This window comes from Cyprinus carpio, chromosome B17 (assembly GCF_018340385.1).
Source record: "Cyprinus carpio isolate SPL01 chromosome B17, ASM1834038v1, whole genome shotgun sequence".
NCBI classification, from domain to species: Eukaryota; Metazoa; Chordata; class Actinopteri; order Cypriniformes; family Cyprinidae; genus Cyprinus; species Cyprinus carpio.
The window spans coordinates 24,804,330-24,824,203 of record NC_056613.1 but is presented as its reverse complement, the minus strand read 5'-3'; the positions used below and the strand labels follow the sequence as shown (position 1 = coordinate 24,824,203).

At 41.3% G+C, this 19,874-nt stretch overlaps 1 protein-coding gene across 1 annotated transcript in view; it reads left to right on the top strand.

Moving 5' to 3' along the window:
• LOC109055220 (polypeptide N-acetylgalactosaminyltransferase 16-like) overlaps window positions 1-19,874 on the top strand; it is a 41,788-nt gene that overhangs the window by 9,451 nt on the left and 12,463 nt on the right. Inside the window, 5 exon segments of the mRNA XM_042742903.1 lie at window positions 2,116-2,129; window positions 2,131-2,182; window positions 3,252-3,278; window positions 3,281-3,370; window positions 18,756-18,845. Of these exon segments, the coding sequence (XP_042598837.1) occupies window positions 2,116-2,129; window positions 2,131-2,182; window positions 3,252-3,278; window positions 3,281-3,370; window positions 18,756-18,845 (273 nt within the window).

Sequence of the window (19,874 nt, the reverse complement as noted above, 5' to 3'; positions counted from 1 at the left end):
CCATTGGTGTCCATGGTTTTTGATGAATTACTCTCGTATTATTTAAGCCTGTGTTTGCCCTAGCTCTAGTTCCGGCATTGAAGTGAGACTGATTTATGTTTATCTCCTCGTTTCTCCTGCCTGTGGATTTATTAAAAGGGCTTTCTTGTTTATTTCTAGTCCTGCGCTGTGTGCTTTCCACAGCCATGCAACATGAATTAAGGGGTCTAAAGTAAGGTCATGCAGAATGAGGCGTTAATATGTGCTTTATAAGTACTAATAAGCCAGTATTCTGGTAATAAGCAACTAGTTTAGATAACTAAAGTGTTACCTCTTTTTCTTTTGTTTTGATTGTTTTTATTTTTAAAAGTGCTTCAAATTTTTATTATTTCATTAATTACAAGCATTTTGTCAATACACCAACCTAAGGCATTTTTCTCATATTTGAATCAGACCTTAACTTAAAGTGTTGAGCCTGGTGAATTTGTGACATTAACAAAGTATTTGCAATTTAAATAAAAAATATGGTACATACAAAGCAACTTTTGGGCTGCCATCGATGAAGCCAAAGCAATAAGAGCTCCATGCAGCAGATGGGAGGTGTTGTTGATGAGGTTTGATCAGGTGGTTGTGTGTGTTTGTGAATGAGCGTGTAATCACTGCTAGAGGTGCCAGCTCGCATGCAGCGGTCCTGACAGGGTTTACAGCAGATGAGCTTCAGTGTTCCACTGCGCCTTTAAATCCTGTTAACACTCGTCTTAATCACACGTCTGATCTCTGCTTTCATCATCAGGACCATGTGACCAAAAATGTAAAAACACACACTGGGGCAAATAAAAAGGATTTCATAGGACCCTGTATGCAATCACCTAGAAAACCCTAGCAACCTCAAAAACAACATGCTAAAAACACTTAGCAATCACATCCTGGCATCCAGCCACATGACCCACCCAGCACTGTGAGGAGTTGGAGCGATTTAAGCAGAAAATCGATTGTGATGCTGTGGATTCCTTTGTAATTAACACTGAATACACATTTCACACACATTCCATTTCCTCCTTCAAAACAAGTCACAACAGTCCATCCACACACACACACACACACACACACACACACACACACACACACGTTTGTGAGACACATGCTCGCTGACATCAGCCGTGAGAGTGAGTGAGTGTGACTTGACTTTTGTCCTGACAGTAATCTGTGCTTTATCCTCCCCATCACCATCTGCCACACTTCCTGTGCGGCTTCATTCTCCAACACACACACACACACACACACACACACACACACACACACACACACACACACACACACACACACACACACACACACACACACACACACACACACACACACACACACACACACACAGGTTTTCCTATCATTATGGTGGCATTCCGTAGGAGTAATGCATTTTATACTGTCTCCCCTTACACTAACCCTACTCCTAACCCTACCCTTACAATTCTCATTGGACCCAAAAAAGGACAATGATTTCAGATATTGCCATCTTTGAAGGTGACATTTTGTCCCCATAAAATAGGGTTGACCTAAATCACACACACACACACACACACACACACACACACACACCCTTACAAAATAGTGGTTATCATCTTAGATCACTTTTAGTGTAAAAATAATTCAGTGCATTTGGTTATCCATAAATTGCAATCAAGTTCTATAGAAACTAAATATATATTGGTCACACATCAGCAGAAGAATGCAGATGTTCAGTAAAGCATTAGTTCAGCCGAACATAATGAAAATCATTTCATTACAAATCGAAGCAGTTCTGTTTCTGGATTCCTGGCCTGTCAGTGGTTTAGTTCCTGTAGAGGTAGAGGTGTAGATTTACCTGATTTGTCAGCGTAATTAATCCTTCCTCCTCAAAGGTCAGCGGCGGACACGCTTCCCTTTGTGTGTGTGTGTGTTTGTGTGTGTGTGTTTGTTTCATTCATGAACTGTTTATCTTGTATATTACAGTCTTAACTATCCATTAAAATGATCATGTTGAAATGTTGAAATGCACATGTTCACCACACAAACTCTCTCTTTCACTCTCTCAAACCCTACCTCTCTCTCTCTGTCTCTCTCTCTCTCTCTCTCTCTCTCTCTATGTCTCTGTAGCTGAAGACTGTCGGACTTCTCTCTCAGATCCCAAAGGTGCACTGTCTGAGAAATGAGCGTCGAGAAGGTACGTGTGATATGAGGAGTGGAGATACATTCATATACTAACAATAAACATGTTGAACATTACAATAAATGCATAGTTTTGCTTTTGCATTTGCAATATTTTTTGTAAAAAGTGGTGATCTACAGTACCATTGTTACCTCAAAGAGCTACCTGATTTAACCTATAAAAATCAGTTTGGTTGGTATAAATTTAATATTTTTACATACAATATTTTGCCATGAGTAATACCAGTTCATTTACCATCACAAATAAAACAAATAAGTATATAGTGCTAAACAAACAAACATGAGAATGACATCTTCCATCAGGAATAATTCAGATAAAATTGTAAATTCTGTCAGGACATATTTAAGACTGCAAAGTATTAAAACTCATACTTTTGTTTTGGGTCAGTGAGAAAAAAAAAAGAAATAAGAATTTTGTTCAGTAAATAAGGATTAAATTGAGCAAAAGTGACAGTAAAGATTTCTATTTCAAATAAATGTTCTTTTAAATTTTAAATGTTTAAATGAATCTCGAAAATAAAAAAAAATAATAATAATGATAATCAAGAAATGTTTCTTGAGCAGCAAATCATCATATTAGAATGATTTCTGAAGATCATGTGACTCTGAAGACTGGAGTAATGATGCTGAAAATACAGCTGGGCATCACAGAAATAAATTACATTTTAACAGATATTCAAACAGATACACTTATTTTATGTTGTAATAACATTTCACTTTTTTTTATCAAATAATTGCAGCCTTAGTGAGCAGAAGAGACTTTTCAAAAACATTAAACAAAAAACATTAAATCTGATTGGCCCCCAAACCTTTAAATGGTTTTGTATACCTGCTTGAGGTTAATTTAAGGTTAAATGCATTAACATACAGATGAATTTGTACTAAAGTCTAGCAGACATGGATTTAAATAACACAAAACTCCCATTTAGATTTAATGTGGTCTTTATTAGACTCAACTGACAAACTTAATTTGTGCACTCAATTAATGTATTATTTGGTGTTGTTCTAATTATTTTGGGATGCCGATGTGTTGTATGTAATGTGCATGTACTGGTGTTGATCAGGTCTGATCCGGTCTCGTGTCAGAGAGTCTGCAAGTCAGCCTCCATCCTCACCTTCCTGGACAGCGCTCACTGTGAGGTCAACACAGACTGGCTGCAGCCCATGATCCAGAGAGTCAAAGGGTAACACATCACCAACGTGCCAAATACAACCACATGACCACATTGCACCATTAATTACAAACAAAAATTCTATCAAAATGAAAAGTGTTCCAATACACAACAGGTACAGTATTATAAATGCCTTCCCTTATTTATCTAAAGTAACTCAAACACACAGACATATACAATATATATAATTACAAAATATTTACAAATTAAAAAAATATATAACTGTTCCAGGGTGATACTTATTTAATAATTTATCCAGATCAGAGCTTCTCAATCTGTTGTGACAGAGTAAGACCAACCAAACAACACCAACAGAAATGAAAATGTAATTGTGCATAGTTAGATAATCAAAATAAACAGGCTTTATAAACTTTTAGATTACAAAAAAAAAGCACCTGCTATATATACTACCAGTTCAAGGTTTGGAATATATATATATATATTTTTATGTTTTTGAAAGAGTCTTCTTCTGCTCTGCTTACCCTTTAAAATAATTGTTCTCTATTTGAAATGTTCACATCTATCATGTGACACTAAAGACTGGAGTAATGATGCTGAAAATTCAGCTTTGCATCACAGGAATAAATTACATTTAACAATATATTAAAATATAAAACAGTTATTTTAAATTGTGATAATATTTCACAGTTTTCCTGTTTTCTCTGTATTTTTGATCAAATGATTGCAGCCTAAGCGAGCATAAGAGATATCTTTATAAAACTTTCAATTGTAATTATTTCCAACTTTTGACAGGTAGTGTAGTTTATTGTTGACCTTTTAGTACAAATTAATGTGTCACTCAGTGTCACGCTTTTATTGTGTTGGAGCAAGGAGACGCAGTAGAATAGTCAACAGTCTTTAATGAACTAAGGATATCCAGGAACACACACACAGAGTGGAGTGATGACATTCACAAAACTGGAGGAGGAAGAACAGAACGGGTTAGAACTCAAATAGGGCAGATAACGAGAGGAGGCAGACATGTGAAGAGGATAACTCATAAGAAATACATGGAACAATTAGAACTTAATGTGGACAGGAACAGGAAAAGCCAAATACAAGGGCAAGGGAAGGCACATGGAAAAACCAGGAAATGGAACAAGTGAGGTGCAGAACACAAAACATGGAACAGAGTCTGTCATTACTCCCTCCTCCAAAGGCACGCCATCACACCCACACACAACATTCAAAGGGGAGGAGAGTTGGGTGCTCTGGAGGTCCCTCAGGACAGAGCGGTACCCGTTCGGGACGCCATAGTGGGTCAGGCAGTTCGGGGAGCCACGGCGGATCAGACAGTTCAGGGGGCCATGGCGGATCAGACAATTCAGGGGGCCACGGCAGAGTAGGGAACTCAGGAGACCGTGGTGGAGCAGGCACTTCAAGTAGAGCCACGGGCGGATCAGACAGTTCGGGGGGCAAGTGGCGGATCAGGACAGTTCAGGGGGCCACGGCCGGATCAGACAGTTCGGGGGCCACGGGGCGGATCAGGCAGTTCGGGGCCAAGGCGGATCAGGCAGTTCGATGGGGGCCACGGCAGATCAGGCAGTTCGGGGCTAAGCATGGATCAGACAGCCTGGGGGCAAAGGCGTGATCAGACAGTTCCGGGGGCCAAGGCGGATCAGGGGGCAGTTCGGGGGCCAAGGTGGATCTGTGTGTCTCGGGGGCCAAGGTGGATCAGGCAGTTCGGGGGCCAAGGCGGATCAGGGCAGTTCAGGGGGGGGCTACAAGCGATCAGGACAGTTCGGGGGCCATGGCAGCATCAGACAGTGTTCGGGGGGCCAAGGCGGATCAGGCAGTTCGGGGGGCCAAGGCGGATCAGGCAGTTCGGGGGGCAAGGTGGATCAGGGCATCTCGGGGCCACGCAAGGGCGGATCAGGCAGTTCTGGGGGCTAAGGCGACTGTGGGCAGTTCGGGGGCCAAGGCGGATCAGGCAGTTCGCAGGGGGCCAAGGCGGATCAGGCAGAAACTGGGTCGTGGGGGCCAAGGGGCGGATCAGGCAGTTCGTAGCCACGTGTGGATCAGGACAATTAAGGGGGCCATGGCGGATCAGACAATTCAGGGGCTGGGCCGCACAGAGTAGGGAACTCAGGAGACCATGGTGGAGAAAATTCTCCAGTAGAGCCACGGGCGGATCAGACAGTTCAGGGGGCCATGGCGGATCAGACAGTTCGCGGGGGCCACGGGCGGATCAGTGATGTCCAGGGGGGCCACGGGCGGATCAGACAGTTCAGGGGCCAATGGCGATCAGACAATTAAGGGGCCATGGCGGATCAGATAAACCAGGGGCCATGGCGGATCAGGACAGTTCAGGGGGCCACGGGCGATCAGATAAATTGCGGGGGCACGGGCGGATCAGACAGTTCAGGGGGCCACAAGGCGGATCAGGCAGTTCCAGTGGCCAAGCATGGATCAGGCAGTTCGGGGGGAAGGCGGATCAGGCAGTTGGCGGGGGCAAGAGCGGATCAGGCAGTTGGGGGCCCAAAGGGCGGATCAGGCAGTTCGGGGGCCACGGATCAGGCAGTTAGGGGGCCCAAGGCGGATCAGGCAGTTCGGGGGCCGGAGATCAGGCAGTTTGGGGAGTTCAGGGATCAGGCAGTTCAGGGGGCCACTGCAGATCAGGCAGTTCAGGGGGACCACGGCCGGATCGGCAGTTCGGGGACCACGGCGGATCAGGGAACTCAGGGGCCATGGGTGGACCCAGGCAGTTCCCCCAACTGCCTAAGTCGGGGACTGGAGCCTCTCAAATTGGGGGCAGGAGCCCTCACTGGCTAAGCTTCAGGTCCGAGCCCTCCTGGCTAAACTCGAGAGCGAAGCCAACACTGGAGCAAACTTAGGGGGGGACGGCTGACTTGACTTCGGGTGAAGCAGGCTTGAGTGAGCCACTTCACTAAAGTGGGCTCTGTTCTCTCTCAGAGTGGCTAGAGCTTGAGTGAGCTTGACTGAGGAACGGCTGGCAGAGGGGTTCCATTAGATCGGGAGGCTCTCCAGACACCGGATGACTCCTTCCTTCCAGTTATGCTGGTGGTGTCTGGGAGATCCACTGGCGGGATGGTAGAGATCGGGCTGGAACAAGCGATTTCCTCCTTCAAAACAAGTCACAACAGTCCATCACACCACACACACACAACACACAACACACACACACACACAAACACACGTTTTGTGATACACATGGCTCACTGTGACATCAGCCTGAGGGTGAGTGAGGTTGGACTTGACTTTTGTCCTGACAGTAATCTGTGCTTACCTCCCCATCACCATCTGGCCTACACATTCCTGTGCGGCTTTCATTCTCCACACACACACACAGCCACACACACACACCACACACACAACACACACAGACACACCACACACACACACACCACAACCCCACACACAACACACACACACACACGACATACACACACCACACACACACAACACCACACACATCATGTTTGGCCTATCATTATGGTGGCAATTCACATTAGGAGTAATGCGTTTTATAACTGTCCTCCCCTTACACTAACCCTACTCCTAACCCCTACCCTTACAATTACTCATTGGACCCAAAAAAAGGACAATGTGGATTTCAGATATTGGCCATCTTTTGAAGGTGACATTTTTGTCCCCATAAAATAGGTGGGACCTCAAATCCACACACAACACACACACAGCACAACACACACCACACCCCTTACAATATAGTGGTTCTCATCTTCAGATAGATCACTTTTAGTGTAAAAATTCAGTGCATTTAGTTATCCATAAATTGCAATCAAGTTCTATAGAAACGAAAATATATATGCAAACAAAAAGATTCACCTAATTAACCACTAATAAACCATTAAGATGAGTTAGATTAAATAATAGACAAATGTGTATTATAACTGAATGAGAAGTCATGCTAATGAAGAGTTTGACAGTAATAGCTTTATGAAAAGCAGTGTGTGGGAGATCTAAATTAATGTTCCTATGATATTTCATAATAAATGAGTTTTTTTGAACCAATGCTTCTGCAAATGCAATCGTCCTTACAGATATTAACCAGTATGCCAAGGTGTGGACACACCACAGTACTGCGTTACAAATTAGGACACTTGAGTTTTGCAAATCAGCATATGCGAAACAATGAATGTTCTGACACGGGCACACTCTGCAACACAGGAATATTTAACACCTGAAAATTTGAAATCGGAAACAGTTATTGTCAGCTGTTGTAGGACAGTCTTGTTTTACTGTATTTTGTTTTTGTCTGTGTTATGTCGAAATCACATTCATGAAGCTGCAAACTGCTGCTGTGTGTTTTTAGTACAGTGTATGGGTCCCATCATCAGCTAGATGCATGAGATGTTCAGTAACATTTAGTTTCAGCCTAACATAATGAAAATCATATTCATTACAAATCGAAGCAGTTTCTGTTTTCTGGAATGTTCCTGCCTGTCAGTGTTTGTTTCCTGTAGAGGTAGAGGTGTAGATTTCCTGATTTTGTCGGCGTAATTAATCCTTCCTCCTCCTCCTCAAAGGTCAGCTGCAGACAACGCTTCCCTTTGTCCCTGTGTGTGTGTGTGTTTGTGGGTGTGTGTGTGTGTGTGTCACATGGGTGTGTGTGGTGTGTTTGTTTCATGCATGAACTCTGTTTATCTTGTATATTACACTTTAACTAGCCATTAAAATGAATCATGTTGAAATTTGTGCAATGCACATGTGTGCTGCACAGCACACTTGTTGTGCATTCTGGGAAATCTGAACGTCTCTCTCTCTGTGTCTTCTCTCTCCCCTCTGTCATCTGTCTCTGTCTGTCTGCTCTCTCTCTCTCTCTCTCTCTCCTCTCTCTCCATCTTCTGTGTCTCTCTCTCTCTACACATCTGTCTCTGTCTGTCACCTGGTCTCCTCTTCTCTCTCTCTCTCCCTCTCATTGTCCTCTCTCTCTCATCTCTCTCGCTCTCACTTCTCCGCTCTCTCTCTGTGTCTCTGTGTACTGAAGACTGTCGGACTTCTCTCTCAGATCCCAAAGGTGCACTGTCTGAGAAATGAGCGTCGAAAGAAGGTACGTGTGATACTGAGGAGTGGAGATACATTCATATACTAACAATTAAACATGTTTGAACCATTACAATAAATGCAGTAGTTTTTTGCTTTTGCATTTGCAATATTTTTTGTAAAAAGTGGTGATCTACAGTACCATTGTTACCTCAAAGAGCTACCTGATTTAACCTATAAAAATCAGTTTGGGTTGGTATAGAATTTAATATATAGTTATATATATAGTTTGCCATGAGTAATACCGTTTCATTTAGATCTCATTTAGAAGCTTTTTAGATTAATTAGGTGCTAACAAACAAACATTCCAATGACATCGTTCCAATCAGGAATAATTCACATGAAAATTGTAAAATTCTGTCAGGACATATTAAAGAATGGCAATAAGTTTAAATACTCACACTTTTGTTTCCGAAATTTTGGGTCCGTGAGAAAAAAAAAGAAAAAAAAAAGAAATTTTGTTCATTAAATAGAGGATTAAGCATTGAGCAAAAGTGACAAGTAAGAGCTTGTGCGTAGTTTCAAATAAATTGTTCTTTTAAAAATTTAAATGTTTAAATGAATATCGAAAATAAATGTTTCATGGTTTCCAAAAAAAAATAAAAAAAAATAATAATAATAATAATTAAGGTTAATTTAAGGATAATGCATTAACATACATATAAAGTTGTACTAAAGTCTAGCAGACATGGATTTAAATAACACAAAACTCTCCATTTAGATTTAATGTGGTCTTTATTAACCCTCAACTGACAAACTAAATTTGTGCACTCAATGAATGTATTAGTTTGGTGTGTTGTTTCTAAATTATTTTGGGATGGCCGATGTGGTTTTGTGTAATGTACATGTACGTGGTGTTGGATCGGTCCGTGATCCTGATCTCGTGTCAGAGGGGGCGTCTGCGGCGTCAGCCAGCCATCCATCAGCTCCCCCCGCCACCCTTCCGGGACAGTCCACTGTGAGGTCCAACACCAGACTGGCTGCAGCCCATGAATCGCAAGAGTCAAAGAGGTAACACATCACCAACGTGCCGAACACAGACAAACATGACCACACTTGCGCAACCATTATTAACAATGAAATTCTATCAAAATGAAAAGTGTTGCCAATACAACACAGGTACCGTCTTATAAATGCCTTCCTTATTTATCTACAGTAACTCCCACTACTATACATACTACAGATATAATAATATATATAAATATATATATATATCTATATATATTATATATATATATATATATATATATTATAGATATGAGGCTGTCCAAATGATTACCACGATTAATCACATCCCAAATAAAATCTTTGTTTACATAATATATGCGTGTATGCTGTGTATATTTAATTATGGTATATATAATTCCAAACAGAACATGCATGTATGTGCATTTTAAGAAAAATATGTTATGTTTTATATATTAAATATATGTTATATATAATTATAAAATATAAGAATATAAAATATATAAATGTATATACTGTGTAAATACTTGTATCAAAATATAATACTGTATGTGTATGTATTTATCTATACATAATAAATATACACAGTACACATAACATATAGTATGTAAACTAAAACTTTTATTTTGATGTGATTAATCACGATAACTCATTTGAATACAGCACTATATATATATATATATCATAGATATATATATGATATATCAGTGTTTAGGGGCTGGAACAATATATCGAACGATATGACCATGGCATCTCGTCAGTAAAGCCGGGTTCCATGATAGCGGTAATCCCCATCACCTGCTTTTCAAATGGAGCGTGCAGTTAATTACACAGAGCCGTAGTTCACTGAGAAGCTACGCTATAGTCGAGTTCCTTAATTGAAGATGATCGCCTTCGATAATGAACTCGATATAGCGTAGCTTCTCGTCTCTCTACGGCGCTGCTGTATTAACTGCAGCGTCCATTTGAAAGCAGGTGATGGGGATGTACCGCTAATCATGGAACCCGGCTTTACTGACGAGATGCGCATGGTCATATCGTTCGATATATTGTCCAGCCCTAATACAGGTCCTTCTAAAAAAATTAGCATATTGTGATAAAGGTTCATTATTTTCCATAATGTAATGATAAAAATTAAACTTTCATATATTTTAGATTCATTGCACACCAACTGCAAATATTTCAGGTCTTTTAATTGTTTTAATACTGATGATTTTGGCATACAGCTCATGAAACCCAAAATTCCTATCTCAAAAAATTAGCATATCATGAAAAGGTTCTCTAAACGAGCTATTAACCTAATCATCTGAATCAACTATTAACTCTAAACACCTGCAAAAGATTCCTGAGGCTTTTAAAAACTCCCAGCCTGGTTCATTACTCAAAACCGCAATCATGGGTAAGACTGCCGACCTGACTGCTGTCCACAAAAAGAAAGAAATTTCTGAATGAGCGCAGAGGGTGTAAGACACAGAAAGAAATTTCTGAACGAATAGGCTGTTCCCAGAGTGCTGTATCAAGGCCACTTCAGTGGGAAGTCTGATGGACGAAAAAGTGTGGCAAAAAAAAAAACGCTGCACCACCGAGAAGAGGTGACCGTACCCGTGAGGAAGATTGTGGAGAAGACCGATTCCAGAACCTTGGGGTACCTGCGGAAGCAGTGGACTGAGTCTGGAGTAGAAACATCCAGAGCCACCCGTGCACAGGCTGTGTGCTTTTGAACCATAAACGCGGGCAGAAGCACCTGACCTGGGCTACAGAGAAGCAGCACTGGACTGTTGCTCAGTGGTCCAAAGTACTTTTTTTTTGTTCGGATGAAATTCAAATTTTGCATGTCATTCGGAAATCAAGGTGCCAGAGTCTGGAGGAAGACTGGGAGAAGAAATGCCAAAATGCCTGAAGTCCAGTGTCAGTACCCACAGTCAGTGATGGTCTGTGGTGCCATGTCACTGCTGGTGTTGGTCCACTGTGTTTTATCAAGGGCAGTGTCAATGCAGCTAGCTATCAGTGAGATTTTGGAGCACTTCATGCTTCCATCTGCTGAAAAGCTTTATGGGAGATGAAGATTTTCGTTTTTCAGCATCGACCTGGCACCTGCTCACAGTGCCAAAACCACTGGTAAATGGTTTACTGACCATGGTATTACTGTGCTCAATGTGGCCTGCCAACTCTCCTGACCTGAACCCCATAGAGAATCTGTGGGATATTGTGAAGAGAAAGTTGAGATACGCAAGACCCAACACTCTGGATGAGCTTAAAGGCCGGAAGGCTATCGAAAAGCATCCTGGGCCTCCATAACACCATCTATCAGCATGTGCCCACAGCTGATTGCCTCCATGCCACAGCCGCATTGAAGCAGTCATTTCTGCAAAAGGATTCCCGACCAAAGTTTTGAGTGCATAACTGAACATAATTATTTGAAGTGACTTTTTTTTGTTATTAAAAACACACTTTTCTTTTATTGTCGTCTATGAAATATGCAAATTTTTTGAGATAGGAATTTTGGGTTTTCATGAGCTGTATTGCCAAAATCACCTCAGTATTAAAACATAAAGGACCTGAACTATTTCAGTTTTGCGTACGTGATGCCAATGAATCTAAAATACTTATAGAAAGTGTAAATTTTAATCATTACATTATAAAAATAATGAACTTTTATCACGATATGCTCCATTTTTTGGAGAAGGACCTGTCTATATATATATATATATAAACATCTCTCCATATAACACTCACCTAGCACAAAGGTATGGAAGTAGAGAATCACCTGTTCAAATGTTCTCCTTACTTGCAATTATCTAATCACCCCAATCACATGGCGAAGTTGCTATCAATGCATTTAAGGGGTGTAGTCCTGGTCCAGACAATCTCCCTGAACTCCAAACTGAATGTTCAGAATGGTAAAGAAAGGTGATTTACCGCAATTTTCGAGCCGTGGCATGGTTGTTGGGGGCCAAGACGACGGCCGGTCTGAGTATTTCACAATCTTGCTCAGTTACTGGGGATTTTCACGGGCACATATCCATTTCTAGGTTTACAAAGAATGGTGTAGGACAAAGGGAAAAACATCCAGTACTGCGGCAGTCCTGTGGCGCGAAATGCCGTTGTTGATGCTAAGACTGTCAGGAAGGAGAATGGGCCGACTGATTTCAAGTTTGATAGAAGAGCACTTTGACTGACGAATAACCACCGCTCGTTACAACCGAGTATGGAGCAAAGCACTTTGTGAAGCCACAAACATACGCACAACCTTGAGGCGGATGGGCTACAACAGCAGAAGACCCCACCGGGGTACCACTCATCTCCACTACAAATAGACAAAGAGGCTACAAGGCTCACCAAAATTGGACAGTTGAAGACTGGAAAAATGTTGCGCGTGGTCTGATGAGTCTCGATTATCTGTTGAGATATTCAGTTGGTAGAGTCAGAATTTGTCGTAAACAGAATGCGACGTGGATCCATCATGCCTTTTTACCACTGTTGCAGTTTTGCTGGTGGTAGTGGTGTAATGGTGTGGGGGATGTTTTTCTTTCGGCACACTTTAGGCCCCCTTAGTACCAAATTGGGCATCGTTTAAAAAAGCCACGCCTACCTGAGCATTGTTTTCTGACCATGTCCATAAAGAGCCCTTATGACAACCATGTACCCATCCTCTGATGGCTACTTCCAGCAGGGATCCATGCACCATGTCCACAAAGCTCGAATCATTTCAAATTGGTTTTCTTTAACATGACAATGAGTTCACTGTACTAAAATGGGCCCCACACGTCCACCAGATCTCCACCCAATAGAGCTCTCTTTGGATCGTGGTGGAACAGGAGCTTCGTGCCCTGGATGTACATCCGCACAGAATCTCCATCAACCTGCAAGATGCTATCCTATCAATATGGGCCAACATTTCCTAAAGAATGCTTTTCAGCAGCCTTTTGAATCAATGCCGAGTGTAGAAAAGAGTCTTCTTCTTTCTGAAGGCGAAAGTGGGTCAAACACAATATTAGGATGGTGTTCCTAATAATCCTTTAGGTGTGTGTAAATCACATGTCAGAAATAATAAATAAAATATATTAAATTAAATGAAATAGTCAAATACTCCTCTTCTTACCCTTTAAAATAATTGTTCTCTATTTGAAATGTTCACATTTATCATGTGACACTAAAGACTGGAGTAATGATGCTATAAATTAAGCTTTGCATCACAGGAGTACATTACATTTAACAATATATTAAAATATAAAACAGGTATTTTAAATTGTGATAATATTTCACAGTTTTCGCTGTAATTTTGATCAAATTATTGCAGCCTAAGCGAGCAAAAGAGATATCTTTATAAAACTTTCAATTGTAATTATTTCCAACTTTTGAGAGGTAGTGTAGTTTATTGTTGACATCGAACATTGTGCATACAATCAAACTTTTTAGTACACATTAATGGGGCACGCAGTGTCAATGCTTTTATGTGTGTGGAGCTAGCAGGATACGGCGTAGGAAGAGTCCAGTCTTTTAATGAACTAAGGATATCCAGGAACACACACATAGAGTGGGGTGATGACATTCACAGACATTTACAAAACCAGACGAGGAAGTACAGAATGGGCTAGAACTCAAATAGGGCAGATAACGAGAATCAGACAGGTGAGGAGGATAACTAATAATAAGAAATACCTGGAACAATTAGAACTAAAGGTGGACAGGAACAGGAAAAGCCAAATAAGGGCAAGAAAAGCACATGTAAAAACCAGGACATCAAAAAACAGGGGAGCAGAACACAAAACATGGAACAGAGTCTGACATTACTCCCTCCTCCCGAAAGGCTTGTCATCACACCACAGCAACATGTCAAAGAGGAGAGAGGTGGGCGCCTGGAGGTCCCTCAGGACAGGTTGAGTACTCCGTTCCCGGATGCCACGGCGGATCGTGCAGTTCAGGGGGCCCACGGCGATCAGGCAGTTCAGGGGCCACGCGGATCAGGCCAGTTCAGGGAACTCAGGAGGCCATGGTGGAGCAGGCACTTTTGTAGAGCCACGGCGGATCAGGCAGTTCGGGGAGCCACGGCACATCAGGCAGTTCCGGGGCGCCCCCCCATGGCGTTCAGGACAGTTCGGGGAGCCACGGCCGATCAACATAACCAAAGTGTGCACCAACAATTCGGGGGCCTGGTCGGATCGGGGAACTCAGAGGCCAGTGGTGGAGCAGCACACTATCGGTAGAGCCACGGCACATCAGGCGATTCGGGGATCCACTGCGGATCAGGGCAGTTCAGTGGGCGCACGGCGGTAATCAGGCAGTTCGGGAGCCACAGGCACATCAGTCATGTTCGTGGGATCCACTGCCGGATCGCACGGCAGTTTCAGGGTGCCACAGCAGATCAGAGCAGTTCAGGGGGCCAACGGGCAGAATCTAGGCAGTTCACGCGGGCTTGCCACGGCAGATCAGGTCAGTCTCCAGGAGGGCCCACTGCAGATCGGCAGTTCAAGGGGGCTCACGGCAGATCATGGCAGTTGCAGGGTGGCCACGGCGGATCAGGCAGTTCAGAGTGGGCCATGGCGGATCGGTGAAGCTCAGACAGGCCTAGGTGTAGCCAGGCACTTCAGTGGTAGCCATGGTGGATCAGGCAGTTTTCCCAAACTGTCCTAAATTCGGGTCACTTGAGCCTCCTCATGGGGCCTTAAATTTGGGGGCAGAAGCCACCTCACTGGGCTAAAGCTTCGGGCGTCTGGAGCCCCCTTTCCTGGGTCTAAACTCGGGAGCGGAAGTCAACACTGGAGCAAACTTAGGGGGGGGATGACTTTGGAGTGGCCAGCAGGCCCAACAGACCCAAGACAACCACGACCCAGCTCGCCAGTGCTCGGAGTGGGTTGGCGAGCTTGAGTGAGCTGCGGCCGGCGGGCTTGTCTTCGAAACGGCCATGGGCTTGACTGAGGAACAGCCGGCAGAGGGGTTCCAGATCAGAATCAGAGGCTCTCCAGACACCGGATGACCACCTCCTTCCAGTCGAGGTTGGTGGTGTCTGGGAGTTCTGTTGGCTGATGGTAAGAGATCCCGAGCCGGAACAGCGTCACCACGGTCTCCCCTTCGAGGCGAGCTTGCGAGGGCGATGGCATGAATGCCCTAGTTGTAGTGTGAGTGGTTTTAGCTCGCCTGAGCCAGAAGCGGATGAACATTGCTCATTCCTCCTGTAGCCGGGGAGCAACGAACAGAACAAAATGGACGTTCAACAAATGTGCGGAAATAAAAATTGGGGAGAGGGGCACCACTTACTTTTTTTTTCGGGTCTATATTCTATCACGGCTTGCTATTGTGTTGGAGCAAGGAGACCACATGAGAACACAGGAGAACAATCAACAGCTCTTTAATTGAAGCCAAGGATATCCGGACACACACATAAGTGGGGTGATGGCATTCACAGACATTCACAAAACCAGACAAGAAAGAACAGAATGGGCTAGAACTCAAATAGGGCAGATAACAAGAAGCAGACAGGTGAGGAGGATAACTAATAATAAGAAATTCCTGGAACAATTAGAAACTAAAATGGGGACGTGAACAGGAAAAACCAAATAAGGGCAAGGAAGGCACATGGGAAAACTCCAGACATGAACAAGTGAGGAGTCAGAACACAAAACATGGAACAGAGTCTGACATAGTGACAAGTTAGTTATTCAGATTTAGTCAGAGGCCAATATTATACATTTTATCATGAGGGGATTTCTAGACATCTAGCCCTTTTACAAACATTTTGAAAGTTTTTTCTCTCTTTTTTTTAATCTTTTTTTTTTTTTTTTTTTTTTTTTTTGAGTGGGAGTATCAGAAGTACACAGCTGTGTATGAATACTTAAGAGAACCATTGATCATGTCCTGTTTCAGAGCCAGCGCTTTCTCGCCTCATATTGACATTGGACGTCGAGTGGTGCCTCAAACACTTCTACAAGTGTTTTACTGTCCCAAAATGAAACACCAATGTTCCTAAAATCTAGAGTACCTTTTACCTGTTGACGTTTTGGAAGATTGAGCATTTCTAATGTCATTTGAATCTTCATTCTCTCACAGCACAAAACACATTGGGGTCAAGTTTATTCTCACTGCGTGAACCTGTGTTTATTGCATACTACCTCATACCTCCTTAAACCTTATTCATATCCTGTTTTAGAGGATGATGCATGCCATGCAAACCTGTCCATATTAGACACCATTTAGCTTGTACCTAGGGACAGATGAATTTGCAGAATGACAGATTATTGTAGAGTTTGATCATATGCTTGATCTCTGTGCGCGACCCGCTGTCATGCTGCTTTAACCATGGACCGGACAGTGCGTGAGAGTCAGTATGAGTCATAAATGGCCCAGAGTCCAGTCGTGGTTTCTTCAGAGGGAGATTTTCCCAGAATCAGAGCGAGAGGAAGGCCCTTTTGTTACCCTTCTCAACAGCTGCACCATGTAGCCTCTCTCATCCTAAATCCATCAAGAGCGATTATCATCATCAACCTCATCGCTCTCAACCACTTTTCTGCAGCATAAGAGTCTTGGTTCTGGAGCCAAGTTTTTCTCAAAAAAGTATACCTTGGTTTGTGCTACAGGCAGTGATTCTGGATGATTGCTCAAATCTGCTGATTGTTGAAGACATGAGAGTGGACCTTTTCTTTGGTCAGATTTTCTTCAGATGTATATATTGAAAATGTATTTTATCAAATTAAAATCAAGGGCACTTGAGCATCAGAAAGCAGTTTTTAGACACTTTACTAAAACATGGTGTAAAACCATTATTTTTTAATATTCATGTGTTTGACTACAGTCTGTTTTTAATGTCCATGAATGCTCCTGTTTTTCCATTTTTGACTCAAGGGTCGTTATTTTTTAATGCTTTTAATACGCATGTCCGAATAATCTAAGCGCTGTGAACGAAACACACACGGTCTCTCCTCAAACAACACTTGAAAAGAAAATCAGTGTCTGAAGCCTGAACATTTGAATTTTGTCTCTTTGAATTTTAAATTTTTTCATGGATCTGTATTTTTGAACAGCAGATGTTTAAAAAGGTCAAATTAGTTGTAAATATTGAGATTATCAACTTACAGAAGAATTTCGGAATTATGTAATATTAGAATTTAATGAATCACAAAAAATAATTATGAATCCCTAATTCAGAACACAAAAAATACAAAGTTATTAAATGCACAACAAAAACAAGTTTTGTTAAATATCAAAATTTAGATTTACAAAATTCTTTATTGTTTTCTGTGTTTTTTCTATTACAATAGCAGTATGGAAAGTGTTTTAGAACAGTATGCAGCATTTCAATTAAAATATATTATTTTCCATTTTTTACTTTTGATTTTTTTTTATTTGCTTTTATTAATCTATTTATTAAACTTTTACAATAAGAACAGTATAAAACCCTTTTGATTTTAGATAAAAACATTTTTTTGTAAGGTTCGCTCATCTAGTTTGGATGTGGTACCATGGTAATACTATATGTTTTAGTTCACAGTACTGTTTTTTAAGAAAAGAAACTGTCAAGCCACAGGCTTGTTCTGAGTGGAGTGTCCTGATGTCAATGGCTGTGTGAATCTGTGAATCTGCTGTAGGTGGGGTGTGTTACAGATGGGATTTCGGGCTTCCCGCACACATACTCGAGGTGTGAGTGCAGAGTTCAGCCTGTTTGCATTCAGCGCCCTCTAATTAAAAACACATGATTTTCTTATGCAGTTGTAATATGAACTTCCCCGGCACATGTTTTTTTAATTTTTTATGCGACATACGCCATGCTTACATGCTCGTAAAATAGTTTTATGTATGCACAAGTATATGCACTGCAGCAAGCAAAGCAGCAAAGAACACACTAGAGCTCTGCATCAGGGAATGATGCAAATCCACAGAGCCTTTGCACAGTCAGATGATGCATTTCTAGCCACATTTTTTTTTTTTTTAATATGGTGTGTGCATTTATAACACTGTACGTTGTGTTATATTATCTTGGCAATGAAATACAGCTGCTGTGAGGGGGTTTGCAATACAACTGCTGAGGGAGTGACCAAAAATTTGACATCTTGCTCTCTTCTGACTGCCACAATCCTTCTCTTTCTATTTTTCCCCTCTTTTTTTGAGAAATATTCATTTAATTTATTTAAACAGTTTAGTTTATATTATAATCTGTTTGGATGGTTTTTGAGTTTTAGAAGATTTGAATTAAACATTACCAAAACATGGATGAATCATTCATAATAAAATCTATAAAATTTTCATTTCATGCATTTCCTTCTAATTCAACTTAAAGCAGGGTGGTCACATGGCTTGTGTCTTTCTCTCTGCTGCATTCAGCTGCCCTGAAACACAATAATGACTAAATAAAACAAATACTTGCAAAGAAGCTTTTTAGCCAGAGCTCATTTGTGGTTTGTGTTCTCCTGCAGGATCATACGCGTGTGGTCAGTCCCATCATTGATGTGATCAGTCTGGATAATTTCGCCTACCTGGCCGCTTCTGCTGACCTGAGAGGAGGTGAGAGATCTCACTGCTTTACCACACAAACTCATCTCTTTTATCAATGTCAGTTTAATCACTACAATATTTGTTTCTGCCAGAAAGCAATGAGAGCAAATGGAGAACATCTTCGATGTTTCTGCTAAGAATAATCCCCAATAATCTCAAATTTCTCTTCTAGAGTCTTAGAAATCTCTGACTGTGCTCAGATTTGCCAAGGCACCAAAGGATCTCATTATGAACCAGTGTTATTTTACTATTACTTATAAGTGTTTTGAATTAACTTTTTTTTTTTTTTTAGTTTGCATTTTAATTTTAGTTTCCAAATTTTCCACTTTTTTTTTTTAGTTTTATTTATATTGGCTTATATTGTTTGTAAGAATTAGACTCATTTATATCTATTTTTATTGTTATCAAGGAATATTAGAAGACAAACATCTGATACAGAGTTGATACTTAAAGCACAAGCAAGAACATTAGATCTACAGCAAACTCTGAGCCATCAATCACACAAATCTGGTTAATTTAAAGGTATCGGTAAATAAAGTCTGATATACAGTACAAGCTGATATTTGTCATTTTTTCTTGGCTAATGAGTGCTTGACAGGAATGGGACTTTTATTTTGACAGCACTAAAACACCAGCACCTAAACGCAGATGCAAATGTAATCTTTAAATCACTGATTTCAAATGTTAGTGCACAATATCCAGTTTGCTGCCATGTCATATTCATCTCAAATGCAAAATCAGTATTAACTGGTTTTTATATGAGAAAATATGTTTGCAGTGCACTGTTGGCTTTTATTCAACAACGTCTTTATTTGCGAAAAATACTATAGTTTACAATTATGAATTTGGCTAAAGCATAAATCCTTTTTTTTTTACAGGTTTATTTTTTTTATCAAGGTCATTTTTTTTTTTTTTTTTTTTTTTTTACAGTTAATAATTTAAATTTAGTATGTAAAAAAAATGACACTTCATGGCAGCAGTTGTTTGGCATGTTGTTCAAATTATATTATATTTGACCCTGGACCACAAAACCAGTCA